This window comes from Schistocerca gregaria, chromosome 9, assembly GCF_023897955.1.
Source record: "Schistocerca gregaria isolate iqSchGreg1 chromosome 9, iqSchGreg1.2, whole genome shotgun sequence".
Taxonomy (NCBI): Eukaryota; Metazoa; Arthropoda; class Insecta; order Orthoptera; family Acrididae; genus Schistocerca; species Schistocerca gregaria.
The window spans coordinates 116106261-116127829 of NC_064928.1; the positions used below are offsets into that span (position 1 = coordinate 116106261).

Genomic DNA, 21569 nt, shown 5'->3' on the forward strand with positions numbered 1-21569 from the left:
CCTGAGGCTCAGGCGTGAATCCCATGCTGCCCGTAATCGCTATGTGATTGACATGTGTAATCACACCTCCATACTTATCAAGAGGGACACTTACTTGTTAATTACATCGCGATTACGGGCAGCATGGGGTTCACGCCTGAGCCTCAGGACGTACGCTAGCAGCGCATGTCGGGTGTTTCAAGCGTCAACTTTAAGTCTCAATATCTCGGGATGTAATGGGAATATTGCGATGCAATCAACGCCATTGTGTATGTGCTTTGTCATGCTATGGATTGCTGAAGAAAAAATATAGGAGGTCCATTTAAAAAACATAAGTTTGTGTTAAAAAACACATATGCTTTCTTTTTAGAATGTTTCCAAATATCTACATTAATGGGCCCCAGCCCTACATTGATACCGGTGAAAGTCGTTTACCAATAGCTGTTATTGTTCCAGAGATATTTTGGGTGGACAAGATAGCTGGGACACACTGTATAATACTTCTCTTACTGTGTTAAACTTATATCATAAGATTATACTTCCCAATGAGTAGATTATTACAGCATATAAAATTTTTATATAATAATCGTATGAAATACTGATTGTATGAAGTACTGAAGATAAAATTTTCGTTGAAGCCGTTACACAAGCAGCCGACAACTGAGACCGCCTGCCATGAACAGCGTTCGCAGTTTACAGACACACATTCCCAATTTTCCATAGAGAGTATTCGTAATTTTTTAGAGTTTATCTGATTGGCGGAGAACAGCGTTGCGTGGTCATCTGTGTTCCCGCCAAGCGAAGATTACCATTGACGAGTGATATATGGTGTTTGGTGTTTACAGACGATTATGATGAGACCATGGCTGCAGAGCAAGTTCCTGGTGCAACTGACCTCCACAGGGCGTCGTTTGTTCAAGTTCATAGAAATTCTGCAGAACCAGGTCATGCAGTGCATCACCATCAGGTCAGCAGCCATCGAAGAACGACCTCCAAAGAAGCACCTCAACCTACTGGAAGCTCTGGTCAAGCCAGGAGGGAAGACCATGCTGCCAGTCAGCGAGGTCCGAGACGAAGTGAGTGACAGACACAGCCAGGCTGGCTTTGTTCTTTTCATTATTTTGCTGTACTGCCTTGTCCTTCACTTCATCCGTTTCTATACCTTTTCCTCCTCCTTCTCTGCCGTCTCATCTCTCGATCTTCTAGTTTTCTAACTTCTTCTCTTCTATTTTCTCCAATTCCTGAAGTAGTAAAGGCAGCAGAGGATCACGTAGGTAAAAACACAAGGTAGAAATCATTCGGTAACAGAAGAGATATTGAACTCAATTGATGAAAGGAGAAAATATAAAAATTCAGTAACTGAAGCAGGCAAAAAGGAATACACACGTCTCAAAAATGGGAGAATGGAAGTGCAAAGTCGCTAAGCAAGGATGGCTAGACGAGAAATGTATGGACATAGATGTATATATCACTAGGAGTAAGGTAGATACTGCTTGTAGGAAAATTACAGATGCCTTTGGAGAAAATAGAACCACTTGTATGAATATACAGAGTTCAAATGGAAAACCAGTTCGAAAAAATGAAGGGAAGGCAGAAAGGTGGAAGCAATGTATAGAGGGTCTATACAAGGGCGATGTACTTGAGGGTATATTATGGAAATGGAAGAGGACGTAGAGGAAGATGAAATGGGAGGTTTGATACTGCGTGAAGAATTTGACAGAGCACCGAGAGACCTAAGTCGAAACAAGGCCCCAGGAGTAGACAACATTCCATTATAAAAACTGATAGCCTTGGGAGAGACAGCCCTGACAAAACTCTACCATCTGGTGAGAATGATGGGTGAGACAGGCGAAATATCCTCAGACTTCAAGAACAATATAATAATTCCAGCAGCAAAGAAAACAGGTGTTGACAGGTGCGAAAATTACCGACCTATCAGTTTAATCAGTCACGCTACAAAATACACAAATTCTTTAAAGACAAATGGTAAAACTTGTAGAAGCCGGCCTATAGGAGGATCAATTTGGATTCCTTAGAAATGTTGGAACGCTAGGCAATACTGACGCTACGACTTATCTTAGAAGATAGATTAAGAAAAGGGAAACTTAGGTTTCTAGCATTTGTTGACTTAGAGAAGGCTTTTGACAAAGTTGACTGGAATACTCTCCTTCAAATTCCGAAGTTGTCGGGGGTCAAATACAAGGAACGAAATGCTGTTTACAATTTGTACCGGAACCAGATGGCAGTTACAAGAGCCGAGGGTCACGAAAGACAAGCAGTGATGTAGCCTATCCCTGATGTTATTCAATCTGTACATTGAACAAGCAGTAAACAAAACAAAATAAAAATTTGGAGTAGTTATTAAAATCCATGGAGAAGAAATGAAACCTTCGCAGTTTGCCGATATTGTTGTAATTTTGTCAGAGACAGCAAAGGACGTGGAAGAGCAATTGAACGGAATGGACAGCATCTTAAACAACGATATAAGATGAACATCAACAAAAACATAACGAGGATAATGGAATGTAGTCATATTAAATCAGGTGATGCAGAGGAAATTAGATTAGGTTCAAAAATGGTTCAAAGGCTCTGAGCACTATGGGACTTAACTTCTGAGGTCATCAGTCCGCTAGAACTTAGAACTACTTAAACTTAACTAACCCAAGGATACCACACATATCCATGCCCGAGGAAGGATTCGATTCTGCGACCGTAGCGGTCGCGCGGTTCCAGACTGTACCGTCTAGAACCGCTCGGCCGCTCCGGCCGGTGAAGTTAGATTAGGGAATGAGACATTAAAGTAGTAGATGAGTTCTGCTATTTGGGGAGCAAAATAGCTGATCGTGGTCGAAGTAGAGAGGATATAAAATGTAGACTGGCAATGGCAAGGAAAGCGTTTCTGAAGAAGAGAAATTTGTTTACATCGAGTATAGATTTAACTGTCAGAATGACTTTTCTGAAAGTATTTCTATGCAGTGTAGCCACATATGGAAATGAAACATGGACGATAACTAGTTTAGGTAAGAAGAGAATAGAAGCTTTCGTAATGTGGTGTTACAGAAGAATTGTGAAGATTAGATGTGTAGATCACATAACTAATGAGGAGGTACTGAGCAGAATCGGGTAGAAGAGGATTTTGTGGCACAACTTGACTAGGTGAAGGGATCTATCCTATCACCAATTTAGTATTGGAGGGCAGCGTGGTTGGTAAAAACCATAATGGGAGACCAAGAGATGAATACGCGAAGCAGACTTAGAAGGATGTAAGTTGCAGTAGTTACTTGGAGATGAAGAAGCTTGCGCAGGATAGAGTAGCATGGAGGGGTGCATCAAACCAGTCTTTGGGTTGAGTACCGCAACAACATAAATGGATGAATGGGACTGCAACTGGCTTGCAACTTGCAGAATGCGCATGTCCAACAGCGGTAAATTTATGGGCTAATTTTATTACTCTGCCAGTTCGGTATACAAGCTCCTATACATGAAGCGAGATAAGCTGTCCAGTCTATACATGAAGGGAATTAAGTTCTCCAGTCGTTTGTGCTTACCAAAGGAACCACTATATCAATCTGGTTTCCATACATATTTTCACAATAGTCATGGACACTTCACAATTATAACTATAGTCAAATTTTACAGAAAATTTATTTCAATACTGACTGAAACTGCAAGACATCTCACATAATTGTTGGAAAAAGCAGCAATGTGCCAATGGTCTCCGCATGGTGAAACCGCATTCGTGAATCTAAAAGGTCTGCTTGCAACTAGTGCAGTTCTCATTTTTTCCAGATTACCAAAAGCAGTTTGTACTGTCATCTTATATTAACAGGTTTGCCTTGAGGTGCATTTTAGGCCAAGAAGTAGATGGACACGAACATACAATAGCATATACATGAAATGTATCAGTGAATGAGAAAAGCAAAACATTTCCTTACTGATAAAGTAATGCTAACACTGATATATGGAGTAATTTACTTCAGCTGTTATTTTTATGGAGCATTTTTCAAAGCAACAAATGCTGCCCTGAAATGGTTACTAGGCCTTAAATTTCTAACTAGTTATTTAAACAGATTAATGTTACAAATGACTGGTTTTTGTTTTCAATTAACACAACTGGACAAACCACAAAGGAAAGCCCAGCCATCTCTGTCGCAAAATATACAATAGAGAATGTGTCAGAGTAGACAGAAGAAAAGACAGAAGGACTAACTGCTGACCCAGACTGTCAGTAATTGCTAACAGACATAATTCAGTGTGGAAGATCGAGCGTGTGTAGAAGGATTAGATGTGGGTAATGCACAGTGGTACCAGAGATATTATAAAATGAATTGTTGCGGCACACTCATGATTCACCTCTAGCCATATACAGTGGCCACCAAGTACCAGAAAGCAGAGTTGCACAGAACTACTGGCAGATGACACACAAAGGAGACATCGGCCATTTCAGCAAAATTTGTGTGACATGTATACAGAGAGTGGAATACAGTCGTTAAAATATTACAGTGGAAAATTTACTAAAGGCAGATAAACCATTTCAGATGACTAACATGGGCATACTCAGACCATTTCCTCAAACATGTGCAGACAATGGCTATGTGCTAAGAACACTAGATCTTTTTCACATTTTGTTTCCATAGAAGCAATGCCTAGCCAGCAAACAGAAACATTGGTCCAGATTATGGTGAACCAATGGATACTAAAATTTGAAACGCTTGAGACAGTAATACAGACTAAGGAAGGAATTTCATGTCCAGTTTAAAAAAGAAATTGTCCTTTTAATTATGCATTAACAAACTCAGGACCAGGGTTCATTTGCCACAGATAAATGGAAGAAACTAAAACAGTCCACTAGATGACATGAAAAAATGATGAATTACTACAGTAACTATAAACAGAATGGCTGGGACGTCCTACTCCCATATGGAGTACTAGCAGATAATTCAAAAATCTAGGGATGTAGATGTTTATCCATATACAAGTTTGTTTTCGCTCAGATGATGTCATCTCCTTTCCAGCTCTGTAAGATCTATTCATGGAAGATATATGATCAGCAAAAATGTTCTCAAAAATGTGAAAAAAATATTTGGTGGCAGGGTACAAGAATTAACGCTAAAGCCTTAGAATGAGAGCAAGGCACATGTAATAGAAAATCAGTATTGAAGAGTATCTTGTCAGACAAGGAATTACGTTAACCGACCATATGTACCAAAGGTCAAACTAAAAATTTCGTTAGGCTTTAGGAGGCACTCTGTCAAGTAATAGAAATGGCATTACCAATGCTAACACTGATATATGGAGTAATTTACTTCAGCTGTTATTTTTATGGAGCATGTTTCAAAGCAACAAATGTTGCCCTGAAATGGTTACGAGGCCTTAAATTTCTAACTAGTTATTTAAACAGATTAATGTAGCTGGCCAATCTTCGCGAACAGCTGAGCGTGTTGATGGCCGCGGTCAGCCGTCTTCAGGCTGCTGCCTCGGAGTGTAGCGGCAGTGGGGAGTCTGGTGCGTCGCAAGGTACACCCCAGGTGTTATATGCTTCACCCACTGTCCCTGCTGTCGAGACATCTTCGCGGGTACCGGGCGCGGTTGGGCCACCCTCTCCCCAAGGGGAGTGGCGGGTTCAGCGGCGTTCGTGGCGCACGAGGCGGAGGGTCAATGTGGAGGCTGGCCGTGTGGCATCGCCCGCTCTGCCTGTGAGTGGACATGTGGCTGCTCCTTCAGCAAGGTCCGAGCAGGCACACGGGGGGAGGGGTTTATTAGTTATTGGGAGCTCCAACGTTAGGCTGGTGATGGAGCCCCTTAAGGAAATAGCGGAAAGGTCGGGGAAGAAAGCCAGTGTTCACTCTGTCTGCTTGCCAGGGGGTCTCATCCGAGATGTGGAGGAGGCCCTACCGGCGGCGATAGAGAGCACTGGGTGCGCCCGACTGCAAATTGTTGCTCATTTCGGCACCAATGACTCCTGCCGTCTGGGTTCAGAGGTCATCCTCAGTTCGTACAGGCGGTTGGCGGAGTTGGTGAAGGCGGAAAGCCTCGCTCGCGGGGTGGAATCAGAGCTAACTATTTGTAGTATCGTTCCCAGAACCGATCGCGGTCCTCTGGTTTGGAGCCGAGTGGAAGGCTTCAACCAGAGGTTCAGACGATTCTGCGGAGAGCTGGGGTGCAAATTTCTCGACCTCTGCTATCGGGTGGAGAAATGTAGGGGTCCCCCTGAATGGGTCAGGCGTGTACTACACGCCGGAAGCGGCTACGAGGGTAGCGGAGTTCATGTGGAGCGCACATGGTTTTTTTTTAGGTTAGAGAATTCCCTCCCGAGGCCCGGCAAGACGCCTCCTGAGACGCGGCAAGGCAGGAGTAGGCAAAATGCAACAGGGAATAACAATATTAATGTGCTAATAGTAAACTTCAGGAGCGTCTATAGAAAGGTCCCAGAACTGCTCTCATTAATAAACGGTCACAACGCCCATATAGTACTAGGGACAGAAAGTTGGCTGAAACCACATGTAAACAGTAATGAAATCCTAAACTCAGATTGGAATGTATACCACAGGGACAGGCTGGCCAGTGAAGGGGGAGGCGTGTTTATAGCGATAAGAAGTGCAATAGTATCGAAGGAAATTGACGGAGATTCGAATTGTGAAATGATTTGGGTGAAGGTCACGGTTAAAGCAGGCTCAGACATGGTAATTGGATGTCTCTATAGGCCTCCAGGCTCAGCAGCTGTTGTGACTCAGCACCTGAAGAATAATTTGGAAAATATTTCGAGTAGATTTCCCCACCATGTTATAGTTCTGGGTGGAGATTTTAATTTGCCGGATATAGACTGGGAGACTCAAACGTTCATAACGGGTGGCAGGGACAAAGAATCCAGTGAAATATTTTAAGTGCTTTATCTGAAAACTACCTTGAGCAGTTAAACAGAGAACCGACTCATGGCGATAACATATTAGACCTTCTGGTGACAAACAGACCCGAACTATTTGAATCAGTTAATGCAGAACAGGGAATCAGCGATCATAAAGCGGTTACTGCATCGATGATTTCAGCCGTAAATAGAAATATTAAAAAAGGTAGGAAGATTTTTCTGTTTAGCAAAAGTGACAAAAAGCAGATTACAGAGTACCTGACGGCTCAACACAAAAAATAGTGTTGAGGATCAGTGGACAAAGTTCAAAACCATCGTACAATATGCGTTAGATGAATATGTGCCAAGCAAGATCGTAAGAGATGGGAAAGAGCCACCGTGGTACAACAACCGAGTTAGAAGACTGCTGCGGAAGCAAAGGGAACTTCACAGCAAACATAAACATAGCCAAAGCCTTGCAGACAAACAAAAATTACGCGAAGCGAAATGCAGTGTGAGGAGGGCTATGCGAGAGGCTTTCAATGAATTCGAAAGTAAAGTTCTATGTACTGACTTGTCAGAAAATCCTAAGAAATTTTGGTCCTATGTCAAAGCGGTAGGTGGATCAAAACAAAATGTCCAGACACTCTGTGACCAAAATGGTACTGAAACAGAGGATGACAGACTGAAGGCCGAAATATTAAATGTCTTCTTCCAAAGCTGTTTCACAGAGGAAGACTGCACTTTGCTTCCTTCTCTAGATTGTCGCACAGTTGACAAAATGGTAGATATCGAAATAGATGACAGAGGGATAGAGAAACAATTAAAATCGATCAAAAGAGGAAAGGCCGCTGGTCCTGATGGATAACCAGTTCGATTTTACACAGAGTACGCGAAGGAACTTGCCCCCCTTCTTGCAGCGGTGTACCGTAGGTCTCTAGAAGAGCGAAGGGTTCCAAAGGATTGGAAAAGGGCACAGGTCATCCCTGTTTTCAAGAAGGGACGTTGAACAGATGTGCAGAACTACAGACCTATATCTCTAACGTCGATCAGTTGTAGAATTTTGGAACACGTATTATGTTCGAGTATAATGTCTTTTCTGGAGACTAGAAATCTACTCTGTAGGAATCAGCATGGGTTTCGAAAAAGACGGTCGTGTGAAACCCAGATCGCGCTATTCGTCCACGAGACTCAGAGGGCCTTAGACACGGGTTCACAGGTAGATGCCGTGTTTCTTGACTTCCGCAAGGCGTTTGACACAGTTCCCCACATTCGTTTAATGAAGAAAGTAAGAGCATACGGACTATCAGATCAATTGTGTGATTGGATTGAGGAGTTCCTAGATAACAGAACGCAGCATGTCATTCTCAATGGAGAGAAGTCTTCCGAAGTAAGAGTGATTTCAGGTGTGCCGCAGTGGAGCGTCATAGGACCGTTGCTACTCACAATATACATAAATGACCTGGTGGATGACATCGGAAGTTCACTGAGGCTTTTTGCAGATGATGCTGTGGTGTATCAAGAGGTTGCAACAATGGAAAATTGTACTGAAATCAGGAGGATCTGCAGCGAATTGACGCATGGTGCACGGAATGGCAATTGAATCTCAATGTAGACAAGTGTAATGTGATGCGAATACATAGAAAGATAGGTCCCTTATCATTTAGCTACAAAATAGCAGGTCAGCAACTGGAAGCAGTTAATTCCATAAATTATCTGTGAGTACGCATTAGGAGTGATTTAAAATGGAATGATCATATAAAGTTGATCGTCAGTAAAGCAGATGCCAGACTGAGATTCATTGGAAGAATCCTAAGGAAATGCAATCCGACAACAAAGGAAGTAGGTTACAGTACGCTTGTTCGTCCACTGCTTGAATACTGCTCAGCAGTGTGGGATCCGCACCAGATAGGGTTGATAGAAGAGATAGAGAAGATCCAACGGAGAGCACCGCGCTTCGTTACAGAATCATTTAGTAATCGCGAAAGCGTTACGGAGATGATAGATAAACTCCAGTGGAAGACTCTGCAGGAGAGACGCTCAGTAGCTCGGTACGTGCTTTTGTTAAAGTTTCGAGAACATACCTTCACCGAAGAGTCAAGCAGTATATTGCTCCCTCCTACGTATATCTCGCGAAGAGACCATGAGGATAAAATCAGAGAGATTAGAGCCCACACAGAAGCATACCGACAATCCTTCTTTCCACGTACAATACGAGACTGGAATAGAAGGGAGAACTGATAGAGGTACTCAGGGTACCCTCCGCCACACACCGTCAGGTGGCTTGCGGAGTATGGATGTAGATGTAGATGAATTAACATTAAACTAAAATTTCTGACATGTACCACAGTGATACATGTAAGTCATGCTCACACTTTCAAAGGACAACCATTTCTGGCAGCACGTTCAGAAGGAGGAAGATGAGTTCAAATGAAAAAAAAAAAAAAAAAGAACAGGGTAAAATTAGGGAATCAAAGTAGGAGACGTTTACAGTTATCCCAAACTACACCTTACCCTTGAAGGTCACAAAGAGGATTTCAAGATAGTTGATGATGCGATGTGACATGAATTTTAAATCTTGTCTTACTAATTACTAGATCTGTGTGTGTATACACTGATCAGCCAGAACATTACGACCACCTAACTTTAAAGCCAGTATGTCCACGTTTGTCACTGATAACAGGATTGTGGCATGGAAGCAGTGAGGCCTTCGTTAAACGCTGGAGGGAGTTGACGCAACACCTACACACACAAGTCGCCTATTTACTGTAAACACCCTGATGTGTCCGATCGTGTTCAGATCTGGTGAACTGGAGAGTCAGCACATCAATTGGAACTTGCCACTGTCACTATGTTCCTTGAACCACTCCATCACTCTCCTGGCCTTCTTAAATAGCACATTACCTTGCTGAAAAATGCCAGCGCTATTGGGAAACATTATCATCACGAAAGGATATACATAGTCTACAACCAATGTATGATACTCCGTGGCCATCATGGTGCCTTGCACGAGCTCCACTGAACCCATAAATGCCCACATGAATGTTACCCAGAGCATAATGGAGCCGCTGCAGATTGTCTCCATCCTGCAGTACAGGTGCCAAGGAGCTATTCCCCTGGAAGACAAATCCGTGCCCTCCCATAGGCAGAGATGAAGAAGGTATCATCAGACCACGTAATACTCTGCCACTGCACCAACGTCCAATGCTAATGATAACGGGACAATTCAGCTGTAGTTGCCCATGTAATGGTGTTAACATTGACACATACATGGGTTGTCAGATGTTGAGGCCCATCGTTAGTACTGTTCGTTGAACTGTATGCTCAGACACACTTGTACTCTGCCCAGCATTAAAATCTGATGTTAGTTTCACCACGGTTCAGTCACACCTGATCAAGTGATCCTGCTATTGCCCCTGTACCAGTTTATATCGATACCAAGTCACAGGAGTATTATTTTCATGAAATGGCTTACCATTGAACATAAATAATTTGTTTAGTTATAAGACAGAAGGAATTTGGGTGTAATTTTATTTAAAATATTGTTAATGATAGTCAGACATTAGGAGTTAGGTTCGTAGGAGAACACCAGTGCTGCATAGTTTGATACGTTAATTATTCTGCGGAGAGTGATCGTTTATTTGATGTGAAAGTAGTGGTTAATCCTCAGCAAACTAGAAGAACAAGAAGGTTGTGTTTGGGTGGAAGTGTGTATATGTGTACCCATAATTCATGTAATTTAGTTGTAACAGTAAAGAGGTTTTGCTAAGAATGTTTTATCTCTGCAAGACGAATGATAGTATTAGGCAGAAAGTACCACACACTACTCTCGATGCAAGAATTACTGCACAGCAGGCAAGGCTGATCATTTGCCCTACGCATTTGGAACACACTGTCCCCAGGTTGTGTGAGTTCATCTGATTCCACTCCCAGAAATCTAGAAGACAATGTTCTTAAGGAAATAATAAAAAACAAAGTAGAATATTTCCAAAGAGTAGGATAACATTGCTTAGACTGTGGCAAACCCAATGGTTAGTATTTTTAGTCATTACAAGCATGGACAGTGGCGCATAACATTGCTTACACTCCGTGGCAAACACAGTGGGTAGTACTTTTACTAGTTACAAGCATGAACTGTGGCACATACAGTGTGTAGGGTTATAAAGTAAAAGGTTTTTGATAAATAGGATGCTGTATTTCCAGACAACAGTCAGTCAGATTACATGCAACCATCACTGGAACGTCTACTCTAAATATCACTAGCATGTTAATTTATTTCCCAACCTACTCTTTGATATCCTATGCACTGAGTATTTGACTTACATGAATACAACTTTTGAACAATCTCTGTTCGCCTCCCTAGACCAGCTGTTAGCTGCAGAATAGTAAATTGTAAAGGAGCATCTATTAGAACACACAATAAGGTACCACACAGAATATCAGCACCAACTCGTAACTATACGAACCTCAGCTTCAGCTCCTTGTATGATTTTAGCTATAATAATTATTACTCACTACCATTTCAAACAGAAAGCAATCCAGATTACATCCCTGCCAGCCTTCAGCCTATGTGTTAAAATCAGAAGAAAGGGCAGGAACGAGAAATAGCCTGACAGAGAAGAGAATCAGTCATGAAGAGAAGCTCAGTGTGTAAGTAGTGGGATAAGCTATGTTCTGATGTATTTTGTTAGTGTGGGTAATCCTGTTGCCCCTGAGTGCATACCTGCCCCTGACATAGGCAACCTGCACTAACAAAATGCACCAGAACATAGCTTGTCCCACTACTTGTGTATGCCATGTCCTGATGTCAAAATGTAATTGTAAATGGTATGAAGAACCAAGTGACTGTGTGTGTGAAGTGGGAACGAAAACTGAAATAAACCAGTGCTTACATTACAGCCAGATTTTAAGAGAAGTATCAAAGCTGGATTTTTCTTAGGGGAATGGAATCATAATGGGATTATTGCAGCTGAGGATGGAGCGCCAGGAACTGGCCCTCTAGCACTGATGGTCGCTGATCTTCCTGCTCAGTACCCTAAGCAGTAGCAAGATATTTCATTGACATTGACCCATGTGTCAATGCCCTGGGGTACAGCCTTCTGGGAGCTACTCTGATTTGATCAAGTTCTGATCGATAACAGCCGCTTTGATCAATGGTTCTGTTTCAGAAAATTCCTAAAAAAGACACAAACATGGTGACTTCAGAAAGTTAGCCACGAGCAGCTGCATTTAAACCCCTTCTGGACCAATCAACAATGTCAAAGAGATGGGCAGCAATGTGACATCCGGGCAGTGGCGATCACAGTCATACTGATGATGCAGTCGTCTTCACCATCAGCAGGTCTCGACTCTCTGTCTGCCGCTTGAGCATGCAAGCATTCTATCAGCTAAGCACTTTGCTGTCTCCTCAGAACAATAACGCAGAGTTGCCAGTCATTCCTGCTTCAGCCGAAGTACCAGTGAGGATGGTTGGTTGGTTGAAGGCACCAAACAGTGAGGTCATTTGTCCCATCAGATTAGGGAAGGATGGGGAAAGAAGTTGGCTGTGACCTTTCAAGGAATCATCCCAGCATTTGCCTGAAGTGATTTAGGGAAATTATGGAAAACCTAAATCATGATGGCAGAACTGTTGCCCTCCAGAATGTGAGTCCAGTGTGCTAATCTCTGTGCCACCTCATTAGGTTACCAATGTGGACTTCCTCGCACTTTACCATGGTTGGGGAGGGGGGGGGGGGGTGGGGCGGAGTAGCAGCGCCTGACGTATTCACTACAAAACAGCCACATAGGGCCATCCACATTGACAGGTTAACATGAGACTTCCTCGATGCAGCAACGTTTGCACACACTAGTGGTTCCAGCAGCAAGGCTAGGTTGGAGGCCGTCACAAATTCTTTTGATGAGCATACAGAAGTAGTCTAAAACTTGGTACTCATCAGCTGCATTCCACTTGTTTGCATTTCAGCTCATCTACACTTAGAAGTTCTGTCATACCCTCCGCTTTAAAAGGGAGTAAGAAAATGATAGCGATAAATTAAAAGTTCACTGTATTCAATAAAAACGTATTTTAGAAAAACAGTTGTTTGACAGACACAAAATCATTTTCAGAACACATTAGTTATTACTACACTAATCATCATTTACCACATTTCAGAGCCTGGATTTCTCATAACTCCATTTCGTCTTGTTTGTTGCATGGCTGAAAGTGGTAAATTTCTACTCCATTTGCAATGCGGAGCATGGAATACAATGTGCAGCTCGCAAACCGTACTATACCAAAATGAAGGTGGTATCTTATGTATTTGCAGTTCACGGAATGTTCAGTTCTATCTGTTCTATCGATATGCGATGTTAAGGTTTCGCGATATCACTCAAGTATTTCCATACGCAGCTATTCGGTAGCTGCCATTCCCAGCTGCAGATTACTTCACGACGCGTTTCACCGTGGAACTCAATATTGACATGGACACACGCTATCAGCGAAAGACTTTGAGAGAGCGAACCATGAGGCAGCTTCAGCATTTCTTGTATAGCCTTGGTCCCATCCAGAGGGGACTGTGGAGTGGAATGGTGGCGCTAAATTGCTAGTGCCCTTTCCTCTGTTCTTGAAAAGCTCCCGCTCTGCATACTAAACCACTAGAGACTTTCTCACTTGCTATCGTTTAGCTTCTGTAACTCATCAGATTGGAAATCTATACTTAATTAACACTTAGCTGTAATTTTGTTTTCATGTTTTACTGATTATGGCTGTCATGATTGTTTTAATGGAATTGTGAGTGGGTTCTACCACCTGAAATGCCTCTTTTGTTATCGCTGTGAGCCTTCCTAAAATCAGTTAAACGCACTGTAACTTGGAAGCTCCCTTTTACTTCCATTATAGAATGTAGTAGTGCATTTTCTGTAATCTCACTCATATTTTTCTATAGGATAACCCATTAAGCCCTTTCATTTTAGTTCAGAATTCACATTTCATTAAAGATCGCCAAAAGTATTGAAGATAACTTTACCAAACATTATGCATCACATTTTTATGTCAAAATACGTAATCTTATTGTCAAAATTTCAGATTTTTATCTCCCTACCAGACTGAAATTACTTATTTGATTTTTCTCAAACTAGTATATCTTATTTGTAGAAGATTCCACACTGTTCTATGAAAAATCACAAATTATTAATAATATGTTATTCTTACGTTTCACGGGAGCGCAACTCTTGGTCTGCCACCAGAGCTTGCTGAAGGTGCACTCAGTTTGACCGTGAGGCTGGGTGTGCAGTGTAGGGGATGTCTTACCCTCCCCCTCTACCTCCTCACTCTTACTGCACAGCAAACACATTTGGTCTCTTCGTCTCACTCGTCATCGATGATACCAGTATTAATTTTGTAAAAAAAAGACAGTAATAATTACTTGTATTCACGAACGACCTTCTTCTGCTGCACCTACATCCAATTCTGCCAGAGAACAAGTGCGCACCCCCAACTATCCCAGAAACTCGTGTATAAGTGTGTATTCCCTGAAGGAAAACCCTTTCGTTCAGTGACCACAGCCATATTTTCCCTGCAGGAATTATTGTCTCATCGTCTGCAAAGCATGTCACATTTAGAGAATTATTATATGGCCCAAATATATGGAAGTCCAAGGGCCCAAGGTCTCGAGTGCAGGGTGGACAAGGTAATGATGTCCAACACAATATAGTGATGTATTCCTAGGTTCTAAGACTTGCATGTGGTTATGTATTGCCAGATCAAGGTATCTTTTGGGTTCTTGTCAGGTCGAAAATATTGGATATGGTTCCTTAGTTTGTTCAGAGTCCTTATTTATGTCCATGAAGTGTTGGTTAACACTTTTGACTACACACCAACTCTATTCCAAAAGACTGTCACATGACTTTTCCAGCAGAGGGAACTGCCTCAAATTTCTTCTTTGTTGGTAACTGCTGATGAGGTCACTCTAGTAACTCCTTTTTTGTTTCTGGCTCAAAGTTATGCATCCTGGTTTCGTTCATGATAGAAAGGTCTCTCATTGGAATCAATATGCTCCAACATCTCAGAGAAAATTACTTTTCTTTCCTGTGCTTTTATGGTTTGTTAAGGCTATTCACAGATCTCGACTTGAGCAAAATATAGAATATCCATGAGTCTCTGTCACTGAAAACACACTACAAATTATCACATAGTAGCATCTGCACTCTTCACCACGTAGGGTCAGTGGTTGTGACTGGACGTTCTAAATGTGGCTGCTGAAGAAGCTTACTTTCTGCTCTCTCTCACCCATCGCCCAACCCTTCTTCTATGAATTACATCATTATTACCTTTGGATTATTCAAAAAACAGTTTGTAAAAGTTCACCACAGTTCCTCATTCTGCAACCAGGAATTCCATTGCAGAACATTGCACATAATGAGTGTCTTGCAGTAACACCATTTTGATGGTTCACTGCATCACTTCCAACTGTTAGAATTGTTCCAAACTTTGAACACATGCATAAGAAACTTCAAATTTGATGCACATAAAAAACTTTTCTTTATTTGCAGATCACAGTAAAATATTGGGACATATTTATTGAACAACACTCGTACTGTAGCAACCGACAACCTACAATTTCAAAGTAAATCTTGAGCAACTGATACATTTTACAATTTTCCTCTGGCCTTGTGCATGTGTAGATTTTGGCTTCTAGGGCGTTATCTACTTGTTATACAAAGCTCTTCCTTGCTGTACATCTAGAGAATGAATAGTGTGTGTGTGAGCTAGTCTAACTGAAACACCTTGCAGCTCATGAACGTGGTGATGGCCGGCACCGAGACAGTGGCCGTATCAATCAGCTTTGTGCTGGCCTTGCTGGCACTCCACCCCGAGTGGCAGGAAGCAGCCCACCAGGAGCTGAGGGACGTCTTCGGCGAGGGGGACGACTACTTGCGGGCTGCCAGCCTTGCAGACCTGCACAGCCTCAGGGTGCTGGAGAGCATCATCAAGGTGAGCTGCCACCAACTGCATACTGAGTGTGATCACAAAGTGTGCTGTGGAGAATGTCCCCAGGGCTGCACATATCCATCAACATATCTAGAGATGACTGTTAATATTGTTATTGTGGTGACGATATTAGCTGGTATAGCACTAGCAAGGTGAATTATCACTGAGTATCTGCTGTCATCCACACCTGCAAGCACCGGAGGTACTGAGAGGATGCCCCTAATGACCCACGTGCAGGCAATAGAGTTTAGGTTGTTCTTGTAAGTGCTGGCGTTGGTAGTATTTGTGATAGTGGTGCTAGAGATGACTGTGGTGCTTGTGGTATCAGATACAAACACCTAGGTGGACTGTGACTAGAAAGCTGCTGTGCTCCAAGGAAGTAGTCACAATGCATGTTACAAGATGACAACCTAAAATTATAGGTTTTTCACTGCAGGTGGTTGCCAACGGCCTTGCCACTGCGATGACATCGGTTCCTACCAGATCACCGAATCTAAGCACTGTTGGACATGGTTAGCACTTGAATGGGTGGCCAGCTTGTCTGCCAAGTGCTGCTGGCAAGCGGGTTGCACTCAGCCCTTGTGAAGTAACAGGGGAGCTACTTGACTGAGAACTGGTGGCTCCTGTCTCATAGGCTGACATACATCTGGGAAAGTAGTGTGCTGACCACATGCCATACCATATCTGCATCCAGTGATGCCTGTGGACTGAGGATGACATGGTGGCAGGTCAATGTGATTGGTTCAGTATAGAGTTTACTGTAGGTGGTGGTGCCAGAGTGTTGGGGACCAGCTGACTACCAGGTTAACAGCACTCATGGCGTATTGTGTTGTGTTTTCATTTTGTTATTTTTGTTTCAACATTGTACATCTTCAAACAGGGCTAGAGAGTCATTACTAGTCAAGCCATATGTAACTGCATATGGAACAGAGTTCAGGTAATCCACTCAACAAGGTGGGAGCCTTATGTACATTTGCGGCAAACTGTTAATGACAAGCAGATGACTGTGACTCTGAGGTGTAGGTGGGATGTAAGACCTCAAGGGAATTGCCAGATCGTGTATCTGTTTTGTTACAGCAGCATTATCACCGTTTCTACATACTCAGAAATGTGCATGCGATTATTGTGATCATAATGGAAAGCAGAACAGGTAACTGATAAGTTACTTTCTTACTTCAGGAACAAGATCGACCAAAATTCCGCAGGGAGCTATCTTGAGCACATAACAAGTGCTGATACTGTGAGTGTTGCACCCAACACTCATAATAATGAGGGTTGGAGTGGCAGGCTGGTTGGCGAGTAATATGGAGGTGTGTAGTTGCCTACAAAGTGCTGTATCCCAAAACTGTACTGATAAAGTGTGGTGCAAGAGACTATCCCTTGGCTTTGATATGTGTACATCAACTTTGGGACTTGAGTTGATTGTTGCTGTTTGTGATGGCAGTGGTGATGATGGTGATGGTAGGGGTGTTGGTTGTGGTGATGGTGGTGGTGTCAGTGGTGGTAGTGCCAGTGAATAGCAACATCTAGATAAACTATCACCCACATAAGATACTGTTATGCAAGTCTGCCATGAGAAGCCATGCTATGAGAGAATGCTGCAAAATTCCGTATGTGTCTCATATTATAGAGAGTTCATTTTCTTGTTGTTGGCTCTGCTGTCTGTGTGTCTGGTTCCAGGTAAACACTAGCCTAAGCTATTGCCTTCCTGTAGAGAGAGCACTTCGTGTTGCTGTTGTTATTGTTCTTGTTCTTATTCTTGTTTGTGATGGTAATGATGGTGATGATGTTGGTAGTGGTGGTGATGGTGGTGTTGTTCTTGGTGCTGGTGCCAGTAAATAGCAACATGTAGATGAGTTATCACTGCTACGCAAGACTGGGGTCAAAAGGGATGCTAAAGGAGAGATTGGCCCTGTTGTTCCACATTGGATCACCTTTTCAAGAGTTCACTTTTTTGATGTTGATGGCGATGCTGTCAGAGCACTAGGGCCTAGCGAAGTACCAGCCAATCAACTTTGTTTATGGACTACACTTCCTGTCGATTCTTCCAATGAAACTCAGTTTGGAATCTACCTTACGTGCAACTAATTTTATGTGTACCTCCACAGTGGATTTCATTCAATGAATATATTGTGACTGTTGATTTTTATGAGAAATGTTAAATTGTGTCAAAGTGAAGCAAATTTCAGATTTTTATCAAAGAACGTATGTGTGGACAATCTTTCTTTCCATCCCAAGTGAGTGATATTAAAAAGTCTAAATTGAATTACAGTGGAGTGACGACTGAAATGTTAGGCAAAACCTTTTCCTCACCGTTGAGCTACAGATACACTGGCTGCTTTTACCGGAACGCCGCAAAACTTCCTACTCATGGTTGTGGCATGTTGCTCGCTTCTGAGGTCACTCTTTGGATAAGTAGCGATAACTGGTTACCCAGTTTGGTATCTGTGGATAGCTATCATATTTAAATTTCCCAGAATGCTTTTAAAAATTCCATAAAGATGTTGTTAATCTTCTATAATTTGTATCATCTGCTTGACAATACCAACCCGATCCTAGCACATTGCTGCACTTCTTACTTTTCCTTAAACTGTATCTCATGAAGTAAGGACGACAGTATGGCACCAAATGGAATATGGCTACCAAATAAATAGCATTGTAAGAAGTGTCTGGTTTGCTGTTGCCTTCTGTGTCAGAGGAAACCTATATTTTTCACAGTATGTCAGTATCTGACACAACACGCAAAGGTAAAACTACCTATTTAAAGAAAAGAGACATGGTAACTTTTCTCTTTGGAATTATGGAGGGGAATAATTTCCTCCTGTAAATTGTAAACAAATTAAAAACAATTATATTAAGTTTCTAATTTTAAGTATTATATACAATATTCATTGTGGTATAGCCATATCATCAAAAGATAAAAAAGAACAGAGATTAGACTGGTTTCTAGGTTTGCAAAAATTTGGCCACCTGCAAAAACACTGACATTTCAAAACATAAACTTCACTAAAGAATTATTTCAGAACACAATGAAGTCCATAATTTTATCGATTGCTAAAGTGTTCATTAAAATATAAATTCCTTCTCCATTTAGATTGTATAAACAATTTACTTTCTCACCAGTTAATTGATTCATGCATGCACCATCATCATCATGAGGATAACATTCAGAATATATCAAAGTGTTAGTTTCCTCATTTGTATTCTATGATACATTTATGCATTAAAAATTTGTTATTAAAAGTAGAAAATTTAATAAAAGCTGTGTTCTATTATATGTTGCCAACTTCAAGTACTTCTGCTTCAGCTGTTACTAGATCAGAAGCACCATTAGTGAATATGTTTCAGAATAACAGCAGTATTGTTTATAATAATAAAGAAGTTATTGTTAATGTTGATAATAAGAATAATCCATGATTTTAAGCAATATTGGAATTTACTCATCCAAAAAGGCAATCAGATTATTTAAGGAAAGAAACATAAAAAACTATGTAAACATAGGCAGCAACGAATCATTCTCCCCTTGCATTTGCAACCACCTGATATCTTTATTAATGAACTAGGGTTGTATTCTCAAATTTTGAGTTCGAAAATGAGACTAGGTGAACATCCTAAGAATGGTTACATGAACAATTTTTTCATCAATTTGAAAATATGATCAGTATAAACTACAAGCAACAACTGAAAATGTATAAGAATATACTGAAGATTAAGAAAGGCAACGATATGTCTTTGTACCAACTGAAAATACTGATTTCAGAAATATGTTTGTTATTCTTCGATTATTAGATAATGACTTTGAGCATGATTACTATGTGGTTAGATGTCGAAAAAAGAGCTACAGACTCAGTTATATGTACAAACATAGACATTCAAATAATGAAGAAACAGTAAGAAAAGAATATAACCACAATTCGATTAACCTGTACAAAAAATTAAACTAGAATAGAATCAGAATATTTATTTCTGCAGAAATTACTTTTCATTCTATAAAGGATGTACTAAGCAACAACATTTACAAGATGTAAGAAATCTTTATAAAATAACATTGTCGTTATTAACCAAAGCACTGTGGGAATTATCAAATCCTAACCATTTAACGAATAGGTATACGTTGAATAATGATTGAAATTATATTTTTTCTTATGTTCTAGAAACTCTTTAGTGTAAAATTCTTTACCATAATTTACATATAAATGTCTTACATGTCAAACATTCAAAATTTTTTCAAAAGTGTCAAAAATATTTTTAATCAGTTCTATCTTGAACTGTAATAGCCAAGCGTATTTTAAACGAACATCTTTTACAGTAAATAAAATCTTACATCGTTTATTTCCGTTTTAAATTCCTTTCAATTTACCAGAATGCATCTCTGTTAGATCAGCTTCTCATAAATCATCTATACCAAAAGAAATGATAGTTTTTCTTGTAAATTTTTTTTCTCATTGGTTTATGCAATTCATTGATCATTCCTTCTCAAATATTAAGAGTTGCTCATTCTGGCAGGTACAACTTTTTTAAACAAATTTCACATTGTTAGTTTCACATATTGTGCGAATTCCTTTTATCATTTATCTTCCTTCTTTTGCTGTTGCTCTATTTAGATGATGTGTGTCAGTAAACTTTTTACATTTTACACATCAAATGTGATTGTCTGAAAAGCGAGTAAGGTTATTCATTTCTATAATATTTAAGTTCCAGTAAAAAGTGATTGTTTCATCTACTGCAATTGCTTAACTAGATGATTTAATTACGCTTTAGAAAATTTGATTTATACAGTATTTTTTATTGATTTGTTACCAGTAGTTATTTCATAAAGCTTATCACCCTTAATGAAATATCAAAATAATTAAGTAAAGAACATAATTGAGTAAATACATACTGATAATTATGTGTTTTCTGTTCAGCACCAGTCAAAAAAGTAATTTAAATTTTATGCTTATCTTTTACCTTCCTTTCCAGTAAGTCATGTCTATCTAAAGCTTAATTACGAGTTGTATTGATGTATTGATGTTATGCATCTTTCACGATCATCTTCTATAGCAGTAGTATAAACTGTATTTCCTTTATTGAATGGTGTTAGAAAATTTTCTTATTCAGCTTTTAGTTCTTTTTTGTTGACATATTTAATGAGCTACGTCAGAATACTTGCATATTCAGGTTTTTTAATAAGACTCTTTATAGTCTGATCCTTGGCGGCGGCAGTTTGCACATGTCGAGGTACAGATGTGGATTGCCGCTTGAAGAAAACATATTTACTGCCAATTATGTCTCCCACTTGCTTATGGAGAATGTATCAGTTACCATCACAGTCATCAATGGCAGCTGGAACCGAAATTCAGTAACAACTCGTTAGAGTCATATTTAATCTTCACATTAGCTATGGGATTTACAGCATAGCACTCAGAACACTACTGTGCTCTAATTGGCTTTCGAAGAATGCATGACATAGGTCTTCAAAACAAGCCTAAACTCGGCAGTCATCATTCATTATTTCAGCTATAGTCGTACACTGAATTACTGACTCGAGTCAGGAAAAGCTGACACAGTCTGATTTATCTGAACCAAACGTATTTTTTGAATATTGTTTGGTAACTGCACCATAACCATTTACAGGATCTTTTATATCTACAAGTTCTTTCTGCCTTTAAGATCTATATAACTTTTTGATGCTTTAAACATTTATTTCATTTTGAAGTTCCATAATTACATTCTCTATTTTTTCATCTACTAAAAATTTTAATTCTGCACTTATATTATAAACAGCACATAGACGGT

The 21569-nt window shown here is 40.5% G+C and overlaps 1 protein-coding gene across 1 annotated transcript in view; it reads left to right on the forward strand.

Moving 5' to 3' along the window:
- The window catches only part of LOC126292129 (cytochrome P450 4C1-like), a 132359-nt gene that overhangs the window by 95314 nt on the left and 15476 nt on the right, over positions 1-21569 (forward strand). The window contains exons 5-6 of the mRNA XM_049985962.1: positions 825-1055; positions 15594-15794. Coding sequence (XP_049841919.1) covers positions 825-1055; positions 15594-15794 — 432 coding nt within the window. The remainder of the gene's footprint in view (positions 1-824; positions 1056-15593; positions 15795-21569) is intronic.